This window comes from Trachemys scripta, chromosome 6 (genome assembly GCF_013100865.1).
Source record: "Trachemys scripta elegans isolate TJP31775 chromosome 6, CAS_Tse_1.0, whole genome shotgun sequence".
In the NCBI taxonomy this organism is placed as follows: Eukaryota; Metazoa; Chordata; order Testudines; family Emydidae; genus Trachemys; species Trachemys scripta.
In genome coordinates this window covers 1487343-1503910 of record NC_048303.1, presented here as the reverse complement: position 1 = coordinate 1503910, position 16568 = coordinate 1487343, and the positions used below count along the sequence as shown (strand labels likewise).

General features: G+C 60.0%; 1 protein-coding gene across 1 annotated transcript in view; it reads left to right on the top strand.

Annotated features, from left to right (window-relative positions):
* Positions 1-1992, top strand: part of ARID3C (AT-rich interaction domain 3C) — a 122490-nt gene extending 120498 nt beyond the window's left edge. Inside the window, exon 8 of the mRNA XM_034774846.1 lies at positions 1607-1992. Coding sequence (XP_034630737.1) covers positions 1607-1758 — 152 coding nt within the window. The 3' untranslated portion in view covers positions 1759-1992. The remainder of the gene's footprint in view (positions 1-1606) is intronic.
* Positions 1993-16568: the final 14576 nt, after the last annotated feature.

The window sequence follows — 16568 nt, the reverse complement described above, 5'->3', positions numbered from 1 at the left end:
GGCTCCCCGGCTCCCCGCCCCGGCTCGGCTCCCCGGCGCCCCAGCTCACCGCCCCGCGGGCTCGGCTCCCCGGCTCCCCGGCTCACCGCCCCGCGGGCTCGGCTCCCCGGCTCCCCGCCCGGCTCACCGCCCCGCGGGCTCGGCTCCCCGCCCCGCTCCTGGCTCCCCGGCTCCCCGCCGGCTCGGCTTCCTGGCTCCCCGCCCCGCGGGCTCGGCTCCCCGGCTGACCGGCTCCCCGGACCCCGGCCCCGCGCCCGGCCCAGCACTGTGACCCTGGCCCGGCACTGCCCCACTGGTTCCCGGCCCGGCACCATGCCCCCGGCCCCGCACCGGCGCCGGCCCCGGCCGAGCACCACCGAGCCCTCCTGATTTTCCCGGACATGCCCGGCTTTTGGGGATTTCCCCCCGGACGGGGATTTGAGCCCCCAAAAGCCGGACATGTCCGGGAAAATCCGGACGTATGGTAACCCTAGTGTTGTCCCAATGCTGCAAAGAGGGTGTTTCCAAAAGAAGGTGCTTGCTTCTAACCCCCGAGGCCGTCAGTATGTCTGCTTGTCTTTAATGAGCCCACTTGACACGTTTTATTGTCCTTGGGTCTGGCTCCCAGCTCCTTTTCAACAGCTGAGGCTGTCTGGAGGTGCTGCCTTCCATGCCTTCCTCATTCACACCTCATTCATTCAACAGGGCAATTGATTAAGAGTTGGGGGGGGGGGGAGCTCTTGTTCTACTGCTAGCAAACAGAAATTTTTCTTCTATCTTATTCTATCCTTAGGGGCTATAATATTATACCAAGGGCAATGCAAAGTTTCTAAATGAGGCTTTGATACAAAGTCCCATGAAAACAGAGGTCACACGTGGGTAGACCCACCACAAGGTTATATGAAGAGGCACAATGTAAAGTCATATGAAAATTATTAGAGATTGATCTACATGGCACTACTCTGCTTTTCCCTGGCCTGTGATGGGCTCGTGTGGGCCCTGCTCAGCTGCCCAGCTGGGCCAAGCGGGGAGTCGGCGGAGTGGCACCAGCGAGGGCTTTGCCCATGGGAGCGGCCTGGGTGCCAGGAGATCTGGGTTCTATCCCCAGCGCTACCACTGCCTAGTTAGGTGACCCTGGTCCAGTCCCCTCCCTTCTCTGGGCCTGGCACCCCTGCCACCCTTCCTGGTGTGGGGGTGGCCAGCTGGGCCGGACAGGGACTGGCCCTGGCCCTGTGTTTGTGCAGCACCTGCCACAGCGAGGCCTTGAGCTCTGCTGGGCCCCTAGGGCGACAGTCAATAACCCTAAACGAAGGTAGCAGCTCCACCTCCACCTCCCCACAGTGCCTCTGGCCTGGCTGCTGCCTTGTCCCTGTGCCCACTGGCTCCCACACAGACCCCCTCCCGTCCCGCACGGCTGGGGCTAGCCCTGTGCTCCAGGCGGGAAACCAGGGCTCGTGGGCAGGCTCACAGAGTGGCCACCCGCTGCAGGCCTTGGACTCCCGGCCAGTGGGCAGCAGGAGTGAGCCGTGCCCCGGGGTGTCAGGCAAGGTGCCCGATCCGCATGCCGTGGGCTCTGCGGTGCCCTCGGGGGCGTGCTGGGTCACCCTGTGTCTCTCTGCTCCCACAGGTGTCCTGTTCGCCCGCAGACCCCTCGTCCCGGGGGCACCCGGCAGCAACAGCAGCAGGAGCTCCCACGGCCAGGCGAGCCCGGTGCCCGCGCAGAACCAGCGGCTCTCGGCCTCTTCACGCAGTCACACTCCCGCCAGCGCCTCGCCGTGAGGGAGGGAGAGACGCCGAGGGCCCCCCGCTGCCACCCCGCCAGCCCCCTCAGTAATAAAGCAACTTGGAGTCAAAGTCCAGGGGAGCGCCCGCGACATGCCGCGACATGTCCCCCACCTCTGGCTCAGCAAGACCCCGTCTGCCCTGGCCGCCTGGGACGCAGCAATCAGCTGGGGGGCGGGCGGGGGGCTCTGGCCAGGCTGCTGTGGGGTGAGGGGCTCTGGCCGGGCTGCCCTGGCCCGTGGGGCTCTGACCGGGCTGCCGTGGGGTGAGGGGCTCTGGCCGGGCTGCTGTGGGGTGNGGTGAGGGGCTGTGGTCGGGCTGCTGTGGGGTGAGGGGCTCTGGCCGGGCTGCCCTGGCCTGTGGGGCTCGGGCTGGGAGCGCTGAGTACTTTGGCTTTCACTGCACACACTTGGACTTGACCTTAGCAGGAAAGTGTTGGGGGTGAGGGGGAATGTGTCCGGGCCGAGCCACTGAGCAGGGCAGCGGGATCTGCATGCACACCGCCCTGACACACTCGTGTGATACCCCACGCACGCGCACACAGCGCACCCCTCTTGCGCGCACACACACGATCCTGTCTCCCTGCTCATCCTTGGCAAATGAGGTGTATTGTCGCTGGAGACGCTCCCAGCCAGGGCGGCCCCGAGGCCAGGCCAGAGAGCAGGACAAGGGGGAGCGGGCGGCAGGGGGCGAGGGAGGGGAATGTGTGGGGCTGGGGCTGGCGCACTGGCCACAACGCTCCTCATGGACTCAGCCAACCCTGGGCACACAAGCCTTTCCGGCCCTGGGTGGCGGGGAGGGGGGAGGGGGTCTGTTTGGGTGCCAGTTGGGGACAGCAGCCCCTCACAGTGGTGTCTGGGCTCCAATGCCAGGCAGCTCCTAGCTCTGATGCTGGGCGCTCTTTGCCCCTCCTCTCGCAAGTCGCCTTCACCTTCGTTACTGAATTCCCTCCCCGTGGGGTTGGGGGGCCACAGCTGCCGGCCTGCGCTGCGCTGTCCCCTCTGCCCCGTGCTCCCCTCCTCCACCCACAAGGCCCCCAAAGGTGGGGGGAGCAGGGCACTTAGATAAGCTGAACCGTGAGGTGTAAGGGGTTAAAGTGGCTACCTCAAAGCACCCACCTGAGCCAGGAAGCCCCAGCCCCAAGGCGCCCGGCTCTGCCCGCTGAGCGGTGGGCACGTGGGTCTCCGCAGCCGCTGGTGAGCTCGGCACAGATCCCGCCAAGCCCCCTGGTGCCAAACCTCACCAGACTCCTGCCCACCTCCCCCGGGGCTCGCAGGGCAGGATCCATGCCCCCTCCAGCCATGGGCAGAGGCGGGGTAAGGCTTGGAGGGAAATGGGGTTTTGCCCCTGAAATTGTGATATTAAAAAAACAGGACATTTCCCCTCCCCCAATCTGTAACCCACCCACCTCCCCCATTGCCTGCAGAGCCCCACCCCGCCCCCCACGGCCTGGCCCCAACACTGCGGGGCGGGGGCTGCAGTGAACATGGGAGGCACCTGCGGGGGGGGGGGGGGAGCACCTGGTCTCTGGGATGGGGGGGAGCAGAAGAGATGGCCCCAGTGTGTTGGGGTGGGGGAATCTCAGGTGGGGGGGATGCAGCCAGGTGTTGGGGAGATGGCGGGGGTGGGGCAGAGGGAGGCAGGGGGTGGAGCAGGAGGAGAGCTGGACCCACTGAAGGTGGGGACGGGAGGATTCGGGGGGGGAGGGCAGCTGTGGGGCTCCAGTGATGCACAGGTGACTGCACCTCCAGGCTGCACAGATGTGGCAGCATGCGGCCCGGCTGGCTTTCCCCTCCCCCCATCGGGACAAAGGGGCAGTACGCTCTCCTCCACGCCCCCCAAAAGCTGGGCCCCCAGCGCCTGGTGCAAAGGGGCTGGCGGGGAGCAATCTGAAGCAGGATGGTTGGTTGGGGGGAGATTGGGGGCAGGGCAGAGGAGCTAGGGCTAGTGGGAGGGGCAGAATGTGTTGAGAAGGGGCGGAGCCTAGGGGAGGGTGGGGCATGGGTGGTGGGCGGAGTCTAGAGCATGCAGTGCAGGAGGGGGCCAGTCTAGGGGAGGCCAGCCTTGGTGAGCAGATAGCCCAGTTTGTCCCACTGTTGTCACCATCGTGGCATTGAGATCCAGCCCCCCCCAATGCCAGCTGTGGGTTTGCCACCCCATCTACTCCCTCCCCCCACCTGGCTGCAAAGACCCCCCCAAATACCTCACCGTGCAGAGATGCAAAGAGAGAAGCAGCCAGGCGGGGCACACACGGCGCTACCTCGTCTACCCCTGCAGGGCCCTTGCCCGCCGCGACTCCAGAGCCCTTTGGGGAGCCCGGCGAGATGCCGCCTCCCTTCCCTCCCTCCACTCGCTGCCTCGCCCAGGGCTGGGGGGGGCCTTTGCGCGCGTGTAAATTGCTATGGTACTAAAGAAGGGAACAAGCAGATCTAACTTCATGTCTACCTCATTGTGCGCCAGGATGTGCCAACCGCCAGGCTGGTGGAGGGTGCTGGGGTGGGGGGACACCTAGAGTCTGGCTTGAGTGGTCTTTGCAAGCTCAGTGCTTTCTACTGCAGGGCGAGGCCAGGAGAACCGTGCCCAGCTGAGGGCCACGGAGCCGTCGGCAGCCTCAGAGCCGCGGCCCGTGGGCATGGGCGCGTCCTTGTTTCAATCCCCTTTTCATCTTCCCAAACGATAATAATCCTGCAACTGACCAAAGACGCCCTCTTCCCCAAAGACGATTCTCCTCCTGTGCTCCCCGGGGCTCCCGTCAGAGCTGCCTCCCCTCCCAGTGGCAGCGTGGGAAGGAACGGATGTGTCATGCCACGGCTCCCAGCTTGCCGGCGCCAAGGCGGGCCTGGCAACAGCTGGGCTGAGCCTCCCTGCCCGCTTTGCGTCTGGCCCATCCTGCTGTGACGTGGTGGGCACCGCATCGCGCCCGGCGTCGCTGGAAGAGATGGACAGTCACGGTGCCGTTCCACCGGCCCTGGAGGACGGGGAACCGGACTGAGCCAGGGTGTGCGCGGCTGGGGTTGGGGTTGGGGTTGACTTTCAAAGCTCTTGTACCAAAGATCCAGTGTCTCAGGCACTCGGCTTTCACTTTGTAGGGCCAGTAGCACCCGGAGAAGGGGAAAGGAAGCAGAGAATGATCTTACTTCTGTCTATGTGTCTGTCTGTCTGTCTGCTCTCGGCTAGGAGCTCTTCCTTTGCTGTGCTAGGCTGCTAGGGTTAGAGGCTGTGCCGCTTTCGCTCGCTGTGTGTGAAGCTTTCCGAGGTGTCTTGATTTTCCTCCGTTCAGTTTCTTCTCTCGTCGGGTTCGGAGTTGATCCAGTGCACTCAGTGGGAGCTGGATTGTGGTGCTCAGGGGAATCAAATAAACAGTAACCGAAAAAGGACGAAAGAGACATTTTCCTTCGGCTGCTCTGAGTTCCAGCACGTTCGGACAATAAAAATGCTGCTTTTCACTGAGCTCTCAGCTGCCCGTCTTGTGTCTGGCGTTCCCGGTACCCACAGTGCCACCTGCCCTCGGGCCGGAATTCTCTGGGCACCGTAGCATCAGGTCAGGCGCAGGTCTCCCAAGGGTGCCTCCTTGCCGGGGGCAAAGTGGCAGTGAGGAGGGGGCTAAGCCCACACCGCTCAGGGTGCCGAGATGGGGACCCCTTCTGTTCCCTTTTCTCTCCAGAGATCTGGGCTTAAGGCCAGCCCGGGTCGAACATGCTGATGGGTCTGTTGGTCTCTCAGGCCCGAGCACAAACCGGGCCGCATGGCCAGAACCAGCCCATGTTCAGCAGCGCCTCGGACCTGGCAGGACGGCGCCAGGAGGGGAGTTACTGAGAGGCGTTGGCAGAAGGGTGGTGGGAGCCCAGGCCAGGGACAGCAGGGCACCTGCTGCAGGGTGTTAGCAGGGCACCTGCTGCAGGGCGTTAGCAGGGACCCTTGGTCCAGGAGGGCGTGGCCGTATGAACATTTCACAAGGCATGGATGCCATCCCCCCCACCCCCCCGCATCCATCACATGCTGTTCCCATCAGCGGGGACTGCACCTGGGACTTTCCAGGCCAAAAGCGCAGGCCTCTGTCATTGGAGCCAATGGAGAGCACGTCCCTGTGTGCAGCAGTGGTAGGTTGGTATAGTCCCTGGGCCAACTGCCGGAGCGGGACAGGAAGACAAGCACAAGGCGAGCAAATCACAGCCATTCAGGGCGCAGCAGGGGTGGGGAGGCACGCCCCTTAGGCAGCGCTGCGTCCCCTGGAGGGCGGGCCCCGGGGGGGCCCAGTCCCGAGGATAAAGCCCATCTTGGCTAGATTCCCTTTGGCCGCGCTGTGATTGCATCTGTGCAGCGAGCTGGCTGTTATCAGCCAACACACGCCTCCTGCGGATGGATTGGCAAATCCATACCGGGCGCAGCGAGATAATCGGCTCAATAGCTCAGGCCAGGCCGCGGTCCCCAGGGGTCCCTCCGAGGGGCCCGGGGCGAGGAGGGGCCGTACACCGCACAGTCTGCAGCTCTGCCCGGTTAACAGTCACAGGCCCCCGGGGCTGTGATCCCCTCGCATGCGGGCAGGAAACCCCCCAGAGCTATGGGCCAGGAAGCTGGCAACTCAGTAGGTGGCACATTGCCCTCTGACAGCCTAGTGCTCCAGCCCAGTACCAGTGCCAACCCGCCAACAAGCCAGGAAAGGAAAGGCCCAGCGGGTCGTACCCGCCCCCAGTGCTGCCCCTCTGGGTCTCAAAGCGCTTTACAGCCCAGTAGGCCTCACAACCTCCTCCCAAGCAGGCAGCAACTTCCACGCTCCCAGGGTGCCCCCCCCCCGAGCCTTCCCGCACCCCTACGTGGCCACGTCCCCAGCCGAGCACGGGGGGCACTGCAAACCCTGGGAGATTCGCTCCCTTAGCTTCACGCCCAGCCCAGCACAGACAGAAAGCGTCCTCCAGCTTCCCCCTCTCCAAAGGGCTTTTTCCAGCAGGCGCCCTGGCTGGGACGGGGCAGGAGGCCGTCCCGGTGACCGATCTGCAGGGGCGTTCCTCACTGCAGCCCCAGCGCAGCGGGCATTGAGCCGGGGACCCCGGGCTGAGCCAGACTCACAGCCTCTGTGGACTGGACACATCACCCCCCTCACCAGTGGGTTACCCCTGCCCCACCCACAGCCGGCCCACACCTCCTGCTGCCCACCCCTAACGGGAGCCTTGAGTCACGTGGGCCCCACGGCTTTCACCTGCTCTGCTCCAGGCTCAGGCCTCTGGTCAGGATGGAGGAGGGCTGAGCCCAGGGTCCGTGGACAGGGGAGGCTGGACTTGGAGCTGAGACGACACCGACTCTCAGGGGATCTCTCCACCTGCCTGGGGACTTGGAGCCCCCAGGGGTGCCGAGCTGCTCCCTTTCAGGGAGGTTCCTGGCAAGCTGCCGACGGGGCTGCGTCCCTCGAGTACCCCACTGACGGCCTCAGGATGGTGCCAGGCCAGGTTGCAGGCCGCTGTCTGCTGCCCACATCCAGTCTTATGGACCTAGGAGGTTGAGATTAACCAAGACCGACCCTCAGGCATTACGAACGGCTGGGGCGACTACATGGTAATATTGCCTGGGGGGAGCCCCGAGAGCCCGACAGCTGTTTCCAGCCTGCCTAGGCGACGCGGGGCATGTGAGCGTTAAAGGCAAAGGCCCTGTTGTGCTGGGACTGCGTTGGTGCACCCGTGGGACACGGCCGCTCGCTGGAATCAGCTCGTGCAGCGTGTGTGTGAGGGGGGCTCTGTTAGCCAGGCTTTGGGCTGATCCTGGCCAGGCCGGGGGCAAGAGCACAGCACAGGGGTGTGGCGGGACCTGGGCAGGAGCGGTGAAGGGAAACGTGTAGCCGCTGTTCTCTGGCCTCCCTACGTGTGAGGTCCATGGGACAGACGAGACGTGCTGCCCAGGCTGATGCCTCCCAAATGGGAGCAGGGCCCGGTCCAGGGTTTTCCGGCGCGGAACCTGCTTTGGGATCCTGTTGAGGGTTACTCAGGGCCGAGGGATGGGGCAGCTCGGCAGGGAAATCTCCCCGGTGCACAGCGCTAGCGGGAGAAGGGGCAGTCTGGGTGAGGCGTGTAGCGCTCCATGCGGTGAGTGCTAGGCAGGGTCTGGGCCCTGGGTCACGGAGCGGCTCAGACTAGTCTGGGGCCTCCTGGCCTTGACATCATCAAATGGCGTCTGAGCCCCCACCAGCTGGCTCTGCCCCCCACTCACGCAGAGCCGGAGTGCCCCCTGCAGATGGGGACCGGGAGCTGGGGCCCAGTGCCACCGTGGGGTGCCTCTGGGGCAGGGCAGGCCCGGAGAGCTCAGCAGCACCAGGACATGGACAACGATACCAGGCCTGTGCCAGCAAACATGAGCCCTCGTTTCTGCCTGAATCCTTCCCTGGAGCAGCACTGGAGAGGCCTTGGTCCTGCAGGCCACATCTCCTGGTGGCTTTTCCATACTGCTAGGCAACGAGCGTACCACTAGGCCATGCCTGATGTGCGCCTGCCTTTCCATACACGGCGCGCCTGCTGCTTGGGGTGTTGCAGCCCAAGCTGGGCCACAGAGGATAACAACCTGCAGCTGCTACCGGGTAGGGGAGTTGCTCCTGTAACTCAAATAGCAGAAGCTCTTGTTTTTAATGGGGAATGTCCCTGGTTCAATCCCCCCCTAAAGTGGTGTGGATTCACAGGCCAGGAGGAACTATTGTGGTCCTCTAGATAGATCTGTGGTAGCTATAACGTGCACACACCTCCGAAGAAGTGGGCTGTAGTCCACGAAAGCTTATGCTCTAATAAATTTGTTAGTCTCTAAGGTGCCACAAGTACTCCTGTTCTTCTTTGTGCACACACAGTTTCCACAGGAGAGCACAATGTGTACATCTCCTTCTGTAACATGCAGCAACAAAATGGCCACTGTCTCTGCGTGCAGCTAGAGTCCTGAGATGTTTAAAGGGGCGGGGCACAGGAAACACTGCACATCTGCTCAGGTTCTGCCCCAAACCACAGCCCCCTTCTTCTGGCTAGCGGTGCAGGCAATGGGGACTACAGCTCCCAGCATGCCACACTCCACCTTGAGATGAGGGGCATCCTGGGACTTGTAGTCTCTGCAGGCCTGCGACAGAGGCAGCAGGACTGCTGTGTGGACAGGAGGTGCTGCTGGCTTGAGAGGAAGAAGATGACTTAATTAGAGGCTGAGCGGTTGGGTTAATTAGGCCTAGGTTTGTGGGACATACAGGCCTGTTTCCTCACCAGGATTTGCAGCTTGTTGGGCTTGCTTGACGTGGGGACAAAGCCGACCGCATTTCCCGCTGTCAGCGCCGGACGGAGGCGGCCCCTGCTGGCTGCTGCCGCGTTCATTTGACGCCTCGCTGACCCACGGGAGGGGAGGCGGGCAGGAGACACGGATCAATACGGCGCCAATAACCAGAGCTGGGCGGGAGGGGGCAGAAAGCAAAGTGGCCATTTGTTACAGAGGCCACATCGGGCAGGGGAGTTATGGCCCGTAAATATCCGTCCTGCTTTGATTTTGTGTTGGAAACCCTGATGGATTTCCCCCTAAATAACGATGGACGAGAGGATTGTTTCCAAAGCCAGCGCAGTCCTGGGTCTCGGACAGCGCCAGGCGCGCCTGGAATCCAGGGAGGGCTGGGCACGGGGTGCCGCTCTCCTCTCCAGAGCACGGTGGGATGGATGGGGCAAAGCGTCCGGCTCTTCCATGACCAAGGCAGGGGGAGGTCATGCCTGGACTGGTGAATGTTCATGGTGGCGTCCAGCCGCAAGCTGTGGGGCGCTCTCCTCCTCGCCATATCCTGGGCATGGCGACGTCGTCCACCCCACCTTGGGCACTGAAGGTGTCTCAGCCCCTGCTCAGCCCTTAGCTGCTGCTAGTTAACCCAGCAAGTATAGTGCCCCTGAATCTCTCTTTTTGTCCTTTTTTATTTTTTTTGAATTAATGGAGATATCCCATCTCATAGAACTGGAAGGGACCTTGCAAGGTCATCGAGTCCAGCCCCCTGCCTTCACTAGCAGGACCAAGTACTGATTTTGCCCCAGATCCCTAAGTGACCCCCTCAAGGATTGAACTCACAACCCTGGGTTTAGCAGGCCGATGCTCAAACCACTGAGCAATCCCTCCCCCTAAATAATAATATTAATAATAATAATTATTATTATTATTATTATTATTATTATTATCTCTGCAGCACCTTACATCCCACAATCTTAAATCTGCATGCAAGGGTTGCTTTGCCCAGCCCAGAAATGCAGCCACCTCTGGGGTGGCAGAGGGCAGCTCTGTAACAGGGCACAGCAACGGCACATCCCAGATTAAGAGGGCGTGGAGAATAAAGTCTCCTAGGTGAAATCACAGGGGATTTCAGGAGACAGAGCGTAACGAGCCATACTGCAATTTAACCAGGGTGAACACAAAATGTTCTTTAATGACCATGAAGGGTCAGGCTCTGTTCTAGAGTTCATGGTCAGGGGAGCAGCGTGGTCTAGTGGCTAGCATCCTGGATTGGGACTCAGGAGACCTACATTCAAATCTTGGCCCTGGGACTGACGCCCTGCATGATGTCTGTGCTTCTGTTTTCACCCCTTGTCTGTAGGCTCCTCGGCGTAGGAACCGTCTCTCGCTGGGGTTGGGCATTTGACCGGTGCAAAAAGAATCAGTCCATTCACTCAGCAACGAATGTCAAAAATGGTTCAGTATTTTGAAGCACCAACTTGTTAGAACAGTAACAAACCAGAGCCTGGCTTTCTGCACTCCACCGAGTTACAAAACCCAGGTGCTTCACCGAATGGTTTGAACTTTGAGAAATGGGAAACAATGAATTGACGTTCTAAAAAATGCCAGAATACAGGCACCGTGATGCCATCCGAGAAAGGCTGGCAGGCAGGCTGCTGCCCGTATCGGGGAATTCTTGCTGGCAGAGTTGACAATACTTGACGGTGGTTAGACAATAGGCGGTCAGTTGACCAGCATGCCAGATCCAGTCTGTGCATCACCCAGCACCAAGAGGCCTGCTCTCAGGTATCCTCCAGGCCCTGCTGTCATGCAAAGAGCAATCAGACCGGGTAGCGCAGTGCCCACTGGCGGTGGCATTTGGCTCACTGCTGCCCCAGCGGGAAGATGCCGTAATGAATAACCCACCCAGCTCCCTGCAGCAAGGGGCACTCTCCCACGGCAGTCAGGCCAGGCGGGTCTCCCACCCGAGTTCTGACCTGCCCAGCGTGCTCACGCTGACAGGACCACAGCCTGGGCTCTCTAGAAGGGGTTTCTCTCAGGCGCAGCTGGAGGGGCTGGGTTTTCCCGGCTCCTGTGCATGAAGCGATGTGTGTGTGGATCTGTGCACGGGCGGCAGGGCCTGGAGTCCCCGAGTGGGGACGATCGTCAGGCTCGCAGCTGCCCGGCAGTGCCGGGGTGGTGTTAGTTACGGCCTGCAGCTCCCCCGCTGACCTCTGACAGGGTTCCTGGCTCCTGCCCCGGCCTTCCCCTCCATTGTCCCTGGGGTGGGCGTTGGAGGCAGCTGCATTTCTGCCGGTGCCCAGCAGCTCCCGTGGCGCGGTGCTGTTACCACTGGGGCCCAGTGCTTTCCGCAAGACCTGAGCCCGCTGGGCACTGAGCGGTGCCAGGTTCTAGCCCTGCTGCCAGCCTGAGCCAGGCTGGGCTTACTGCAGGAGAATCCGTCCTCTCGCAGGACCTCAAAGCCCTTCGCTGGGGGAACTGAGGCACGGACAGGGGTTGGCAGCGGTGAGGGGGAATTGCCTCGGGCCCCGGTGCTCCCCACAAGCCATTTCCCCTGGGACTTACCCTAACGTCCGGACCCCTGAGCCGCCTCGGGGAGCGGGGAGCCTGTCCCATGTGGAAAAGCTTGCTGCCCACCCTTCCCAGAGCAAGCAGGGGGCTCCGGCCTGCGGGGGGAATAAACCCACCAGCTGATTCCTGACCATGTTGACTCCCAAGTAAGAGACGCTGCCCATGGGCCCTGCCCGGTGCTGCAGAGTGAAGGGGTCATCTCAGCTTTGTTCCCAGCACTCTGGTATTGGCCCGGCCAGGGCTGCCAGGGCACGGGTGAGGGCACTGGGGTCTGACTGGCTTGAAGGAAGTGGCCCATTGTGGCTTCCTGCGCCAGCGCTACCCAACCTACCTTGCGTTGGGCTATCGTCCGCAGGCAGGCGATGCATTATAGAGGGATGGCAGTGCCTGGCCAGCCAGAACTCAGCTGTGTGTCATAGTCCCCGTACCAGCAGCTAGGAGAGAGTCTCCCTTAGCTCCAGTGGCCAGGGATGGTGCTCTTGGAGCCGGGGACCATCAGTTCTGTCCTGGCTGTCTCTGAGAACATCCAAGTGGCCTCAGCAGGGCCAGCTGCACGGTAGCTGAGAGGCGTAACGCCCAGCTCAGCCAGACGTCCTGGGGAGAGCTCTGCTGGGGCTAGTGCCTGAAATTAGCAGGGTGGCCGTGGCGGCCCTGGCAGCGGGCTGGACTAGCTACCTGACTCCCGGGGTGTGCACTTGAGCAGAGCGAGTGCGTGTCCGTCCAGTTGGGTGGGAATTATGCCCCCAGGGAGGTGCCATGTGGGTGCCAGGAGATGACAGGGGAGAGATGATTTCTCTCATTGGACCGACTTCCGCTGGGGGAAGAGAAGAGCTCTGCGTGGCTCGAAAGCGCGTCTCTCTCACCCACCGAAGTTGGTGCAACACCAGAGATCACCCACACGCACACCTTGTCCATCTGACCCTCGGGGACAGACAGGCCACAGGCACCTGGCAATCAGACCCACCCCCGGCAGGTCTTTGTCAAGTAGGATCTTGCTGGCTCTGGGTCCTGCCCTGTGGCTCACTGGTGCAGAGACTCCTGCTGCAGACTGAGCCATCCAAGCCCTCTGCTCTAGGAGTCTCCCCAGGCCAGAGTGGGCTAGGCCGGTTCCTCGTTTGGAAATCCTGCGGGCACGGCCCTTGCTGTGACAGCTGGCCCCAGGCTCGCCCAGGAGCCTACAGCACATTAGAGGTCAGTTTGCAGTGCCAGGGGGCTACCAAAAGGCGGGGCAGCTTTGGGAGCCTCCCGTCCCCCGGGGCAAGGAGCCAATAGCCCTCTCTAGGGCTGGGGAGCGTGTCTGGTTCGGAGCAGCACACCTGGGCCATGCGGACGGGGAAAGGAAGGAGCGTGTCGGTGAACAGGCCAGAGCAGGCGTGGCCGGGAGCCTGGGGGATGGCCCAGCTGGGGCTGAGTTCTCTCCTCTGGGCCTGGGCCGGGCGCAGCGCCCACCGGAAGGAAACGCCATCGGGCAGCAGCACATTAAAGGGGGTTTCCGTCTCCAAAGCAAAGGCCCCGGCACGGCCCCCTGTGGGACAGCAAGGGGCTGCCGGCAGACTCCTGGGGTGTACCCTGCAAAAGGGGGGCACAGGGACATGCTCACAGACAGATGTGCATGCACACCCGCACATGCACACGCAAACACACACACGCACGTGTGAGTTCACACTGGAGTGTACATGCTCCTCAGCCAGATGAGCGACCCAAGTGCATTTCAAAGCAGCTTGAGGCAATGGTGAAGGGATGCTGCCACCTGCAGGCCATGGTGTGTATTACCTCACCACTAACCAGTTGAGTGAGATGTTGGGGAGACCTGGCGAGAGGGCGCACCTCGTACTAGTTGTGTAAATGCTCACGAGGGACAGTCACAATCACATCATTAAAAGGGGAGGCCCAGCTTAGCAAAGCTGAGCTCCCCATGGGTTACTCCAGCAGGAACCATCGCTCTACTGAGGATCAGTCCATGAGAGGCCCGGCAGACCCTAAGGCTACCTCGGAGGCCGGGAACTGGTGCATAGCTCTGAATAGGATTTCTACAGGCTTGAGTAATCATAGCTTTAACTGTACCCTAATAGCACTTGTAAAATGGACCTGCCGTGTACGGTGAATGTCTGGGTGGTCACTGCCCTTGGGCCTTGGGCCCCGAGAGACTCGAATCTGAAGCAAGGAGCAGAGGTGACTTTCACTGGTACGCTGGAAACTAGAGCCGACCCCACGGCTTTACTAAATTCACCTTCACTGCCATAAAAGGCGACCCCTAGTTCCTGAAGCCCTGGTTGCAGCCCACCCACCCGGACCCTCTGGGGAATACACTGGGTGGCTGGGTGGGGTGCTGATGTCAGAGTTCGGGGTAGGAGGGGTGTTTGCGGTTTGGGGTGTGGTTAGGTGTTTGGCTACATGCGTGTGTGTTCTCTTTGTGTTCTCCCTGCGTGCTGCCCCAGCCCTGCGCAGACAGACGGCACAACTGACCTCGAGCGAACCGCCCAATGACCACAAGATCCATCAAGGGACGAAGGCACCAGGCCAGGTTTATTGTTGACAAAGCACAGTACTAGTATCCCGCAGACCCTACCGGACCACTAATACATATATGTCTGTGACAATGGACCAGCTTAGTGAACGGCGGGACTTTCCGTTCCCCCCTCGGCTGGACAAAGACACTCCCTTTGACATACATCTTTATACCCCGATACAAACAAATTAGTACTGCCCCTCTGACATAGCTAGTCTCTGCCCCCTGACGTGGGTAGTTATCACCCATCTCCTTGTACATGTTGGTTCGATTAAAACATCTCTATTATGGACTGTCATCCTGAGCTTATCTTTTAGGGGAGGTCAGTGTGTTCCGGTTCTCCTTGGGGAATGGTTTTGTACCATACTTGATACTGGGATGTTCTGGTACCACTTGATATCGGGATGTGTTTGCATGAGTGCTCTGTGCCTAGCACTTCTTAGGAACGTGTGTTTCTGCAATATCAGCCCTGTTCTTGCCCGATTCTGTGAGCAGGGCCTGCCTCTTGCTCACAGTTTATCTTTGTTTAATATCAGTTAAAGCTTTGACCACTACTTTAGCCCAGGCCTCAGTCCCCATACCAGGCCTCTGATACGAGGGCGTATGTCTCAGGCTCTCTTCCTACTATATGCGGGTGGATGGGGGTTGGGGTTTGAAGGTGGAAGGGGATGTTGGAAGAAGGGGTTGGGGACATTGAGGTCTGGGTGTGGATGGGGGTGTCAGAATTGGGGTTTGGGGGTGTCAGGGTCTAGGGGTGGAAGGGGTGTCAGGGTTGGGGGCTGGGGGTGTCGGAGTCTGGGGAGGGATCGGGGTGTTGATGTTTGGGGGTCTGGGGTGGACAGGGTGTCAGGGTTGGGGTGGACAGGAGTGTCAGAGTTGGGGGCTGGGGTGGAAGGGGGTGTTGGGGTTGGGGAAGTTGGGGTCTGGGAGCAGACAGGGAGTGTCGGTGTCAGGGTCTGGGAGAGTTGGGGTCTGGGGGTGGACAGGGTGTCAGGGTTGAGGGGTTGGGGTAGACGGGGGTGTCAAGGTTGGGGTCTGGGGGTGGACAGGGTGTCAGAGCTGGGGTCTGGGGGTGTGTGACGTTATTAATATAACCTGTGACCGTATAGATCATTGGTTCAACCACTGTTATATATTTGCAGCAAATATTGTACTAAGGTTGTCATGTGAGGTGTCTATGGAAAGGTTATGGTTTGCTGATTATGATTATGCTATCTGTATGGGTGTATCATTTTTGTAGCTGAAGTTATGAATATTGGCTATATACTGGTATCTCAATGTGTTTTGATTTTCTAAGTAGCCTCAGTGAAGCATTTGGTCAGCTTCTTAAGAAAAGAATTTGCAAATTAAGTGCCCAATCAAGAAACACTTAACTGACAATGGACCTGGGAGACTCCAATCCACATAAGAAGCCTTCCTGGGAACGTTCAAGATAGCATGTGAGTAATGGCTGCCACCTGTAAAGAACTGAGTCATGCATGGACATGTGACTTGCCCATGTGACTCCAAACTCCATTTTGCTGTAATTTTCCACAGTAAAGACAAAGAGGTGTTCTTACACCTGGAAAAGACTATAAAAGGCAGCTGCCTCATCTCCATCTGGTCTTCAATCCTGCTTCTTACCTCTGGAGGGACTTTGCTACAAAAGGAAGTGCTACACAAAGGACTGAGGACCCATCCCAGCGGGGGATGTTCCAGAGACTTGATTTGAACCTGCAGTTTATTCTATCTCTGCTACAAGCCTGAATCAAGAACTTTGCCATTACTGTATGGAATTGATTCCATTTAACCAATTCTAACTCTCATCTCTATCTTTTTCCTTTTATGAATAAACCTTTCGATTTTAGATTCTAAAGGATTGGCAACCGCGTGATTTGTGAGTAAGATCTGAATTGTATATTGACCTGGGTCTGGGGCTTGGTCCTATGGGATCAGGAGAACCTTTTTTCTTTTACTGGGGTATTGGTTTTCATAACCAGTTATCTCATCCCCATAAGAAGTGGTGATACTGGGAAACTGCAATGTCTGAGGGAATTGCTTGTGTGACTTGTGGTTCACCAGTGGGGTGAGACCGAAGTCTTCTCTGTTTGGCTGGTTTGGTGCCTTGGTGTGCAAAGGACCCCAGCCTTGGGCTGTAACTGCCCTGCTCTGAGCAATTTGTCCTGAATTGACACTCTCAGTTGTGTGCTGCCAGAACCAGCATTGTTACAGGGTGTCAGGGTTGGGATGGATGGGGGTGTCAGGGCTCCCTCCCTCCCTTGTACCTCAGAGCTGAGATAGCAAAACCCTTCCCCTCCAGCCGGGGCACGCGGGGTGCTTTTGGACACTGCTGAATTGAAAGCTCACAACGCCCTGTGGGCTGGGTCCCTGTCAGATAGGGGAAACTGAGGCACCGAGGGGCATGGAGTCACCTCCGTTTACACCCAGAGTTCATGCACAGCTAGACAGAGGAGCTAGATCTCGAGCTGCCCAGCTGTGGGCTTGAGCCTGCAGACCCCCTGGTTCCCTG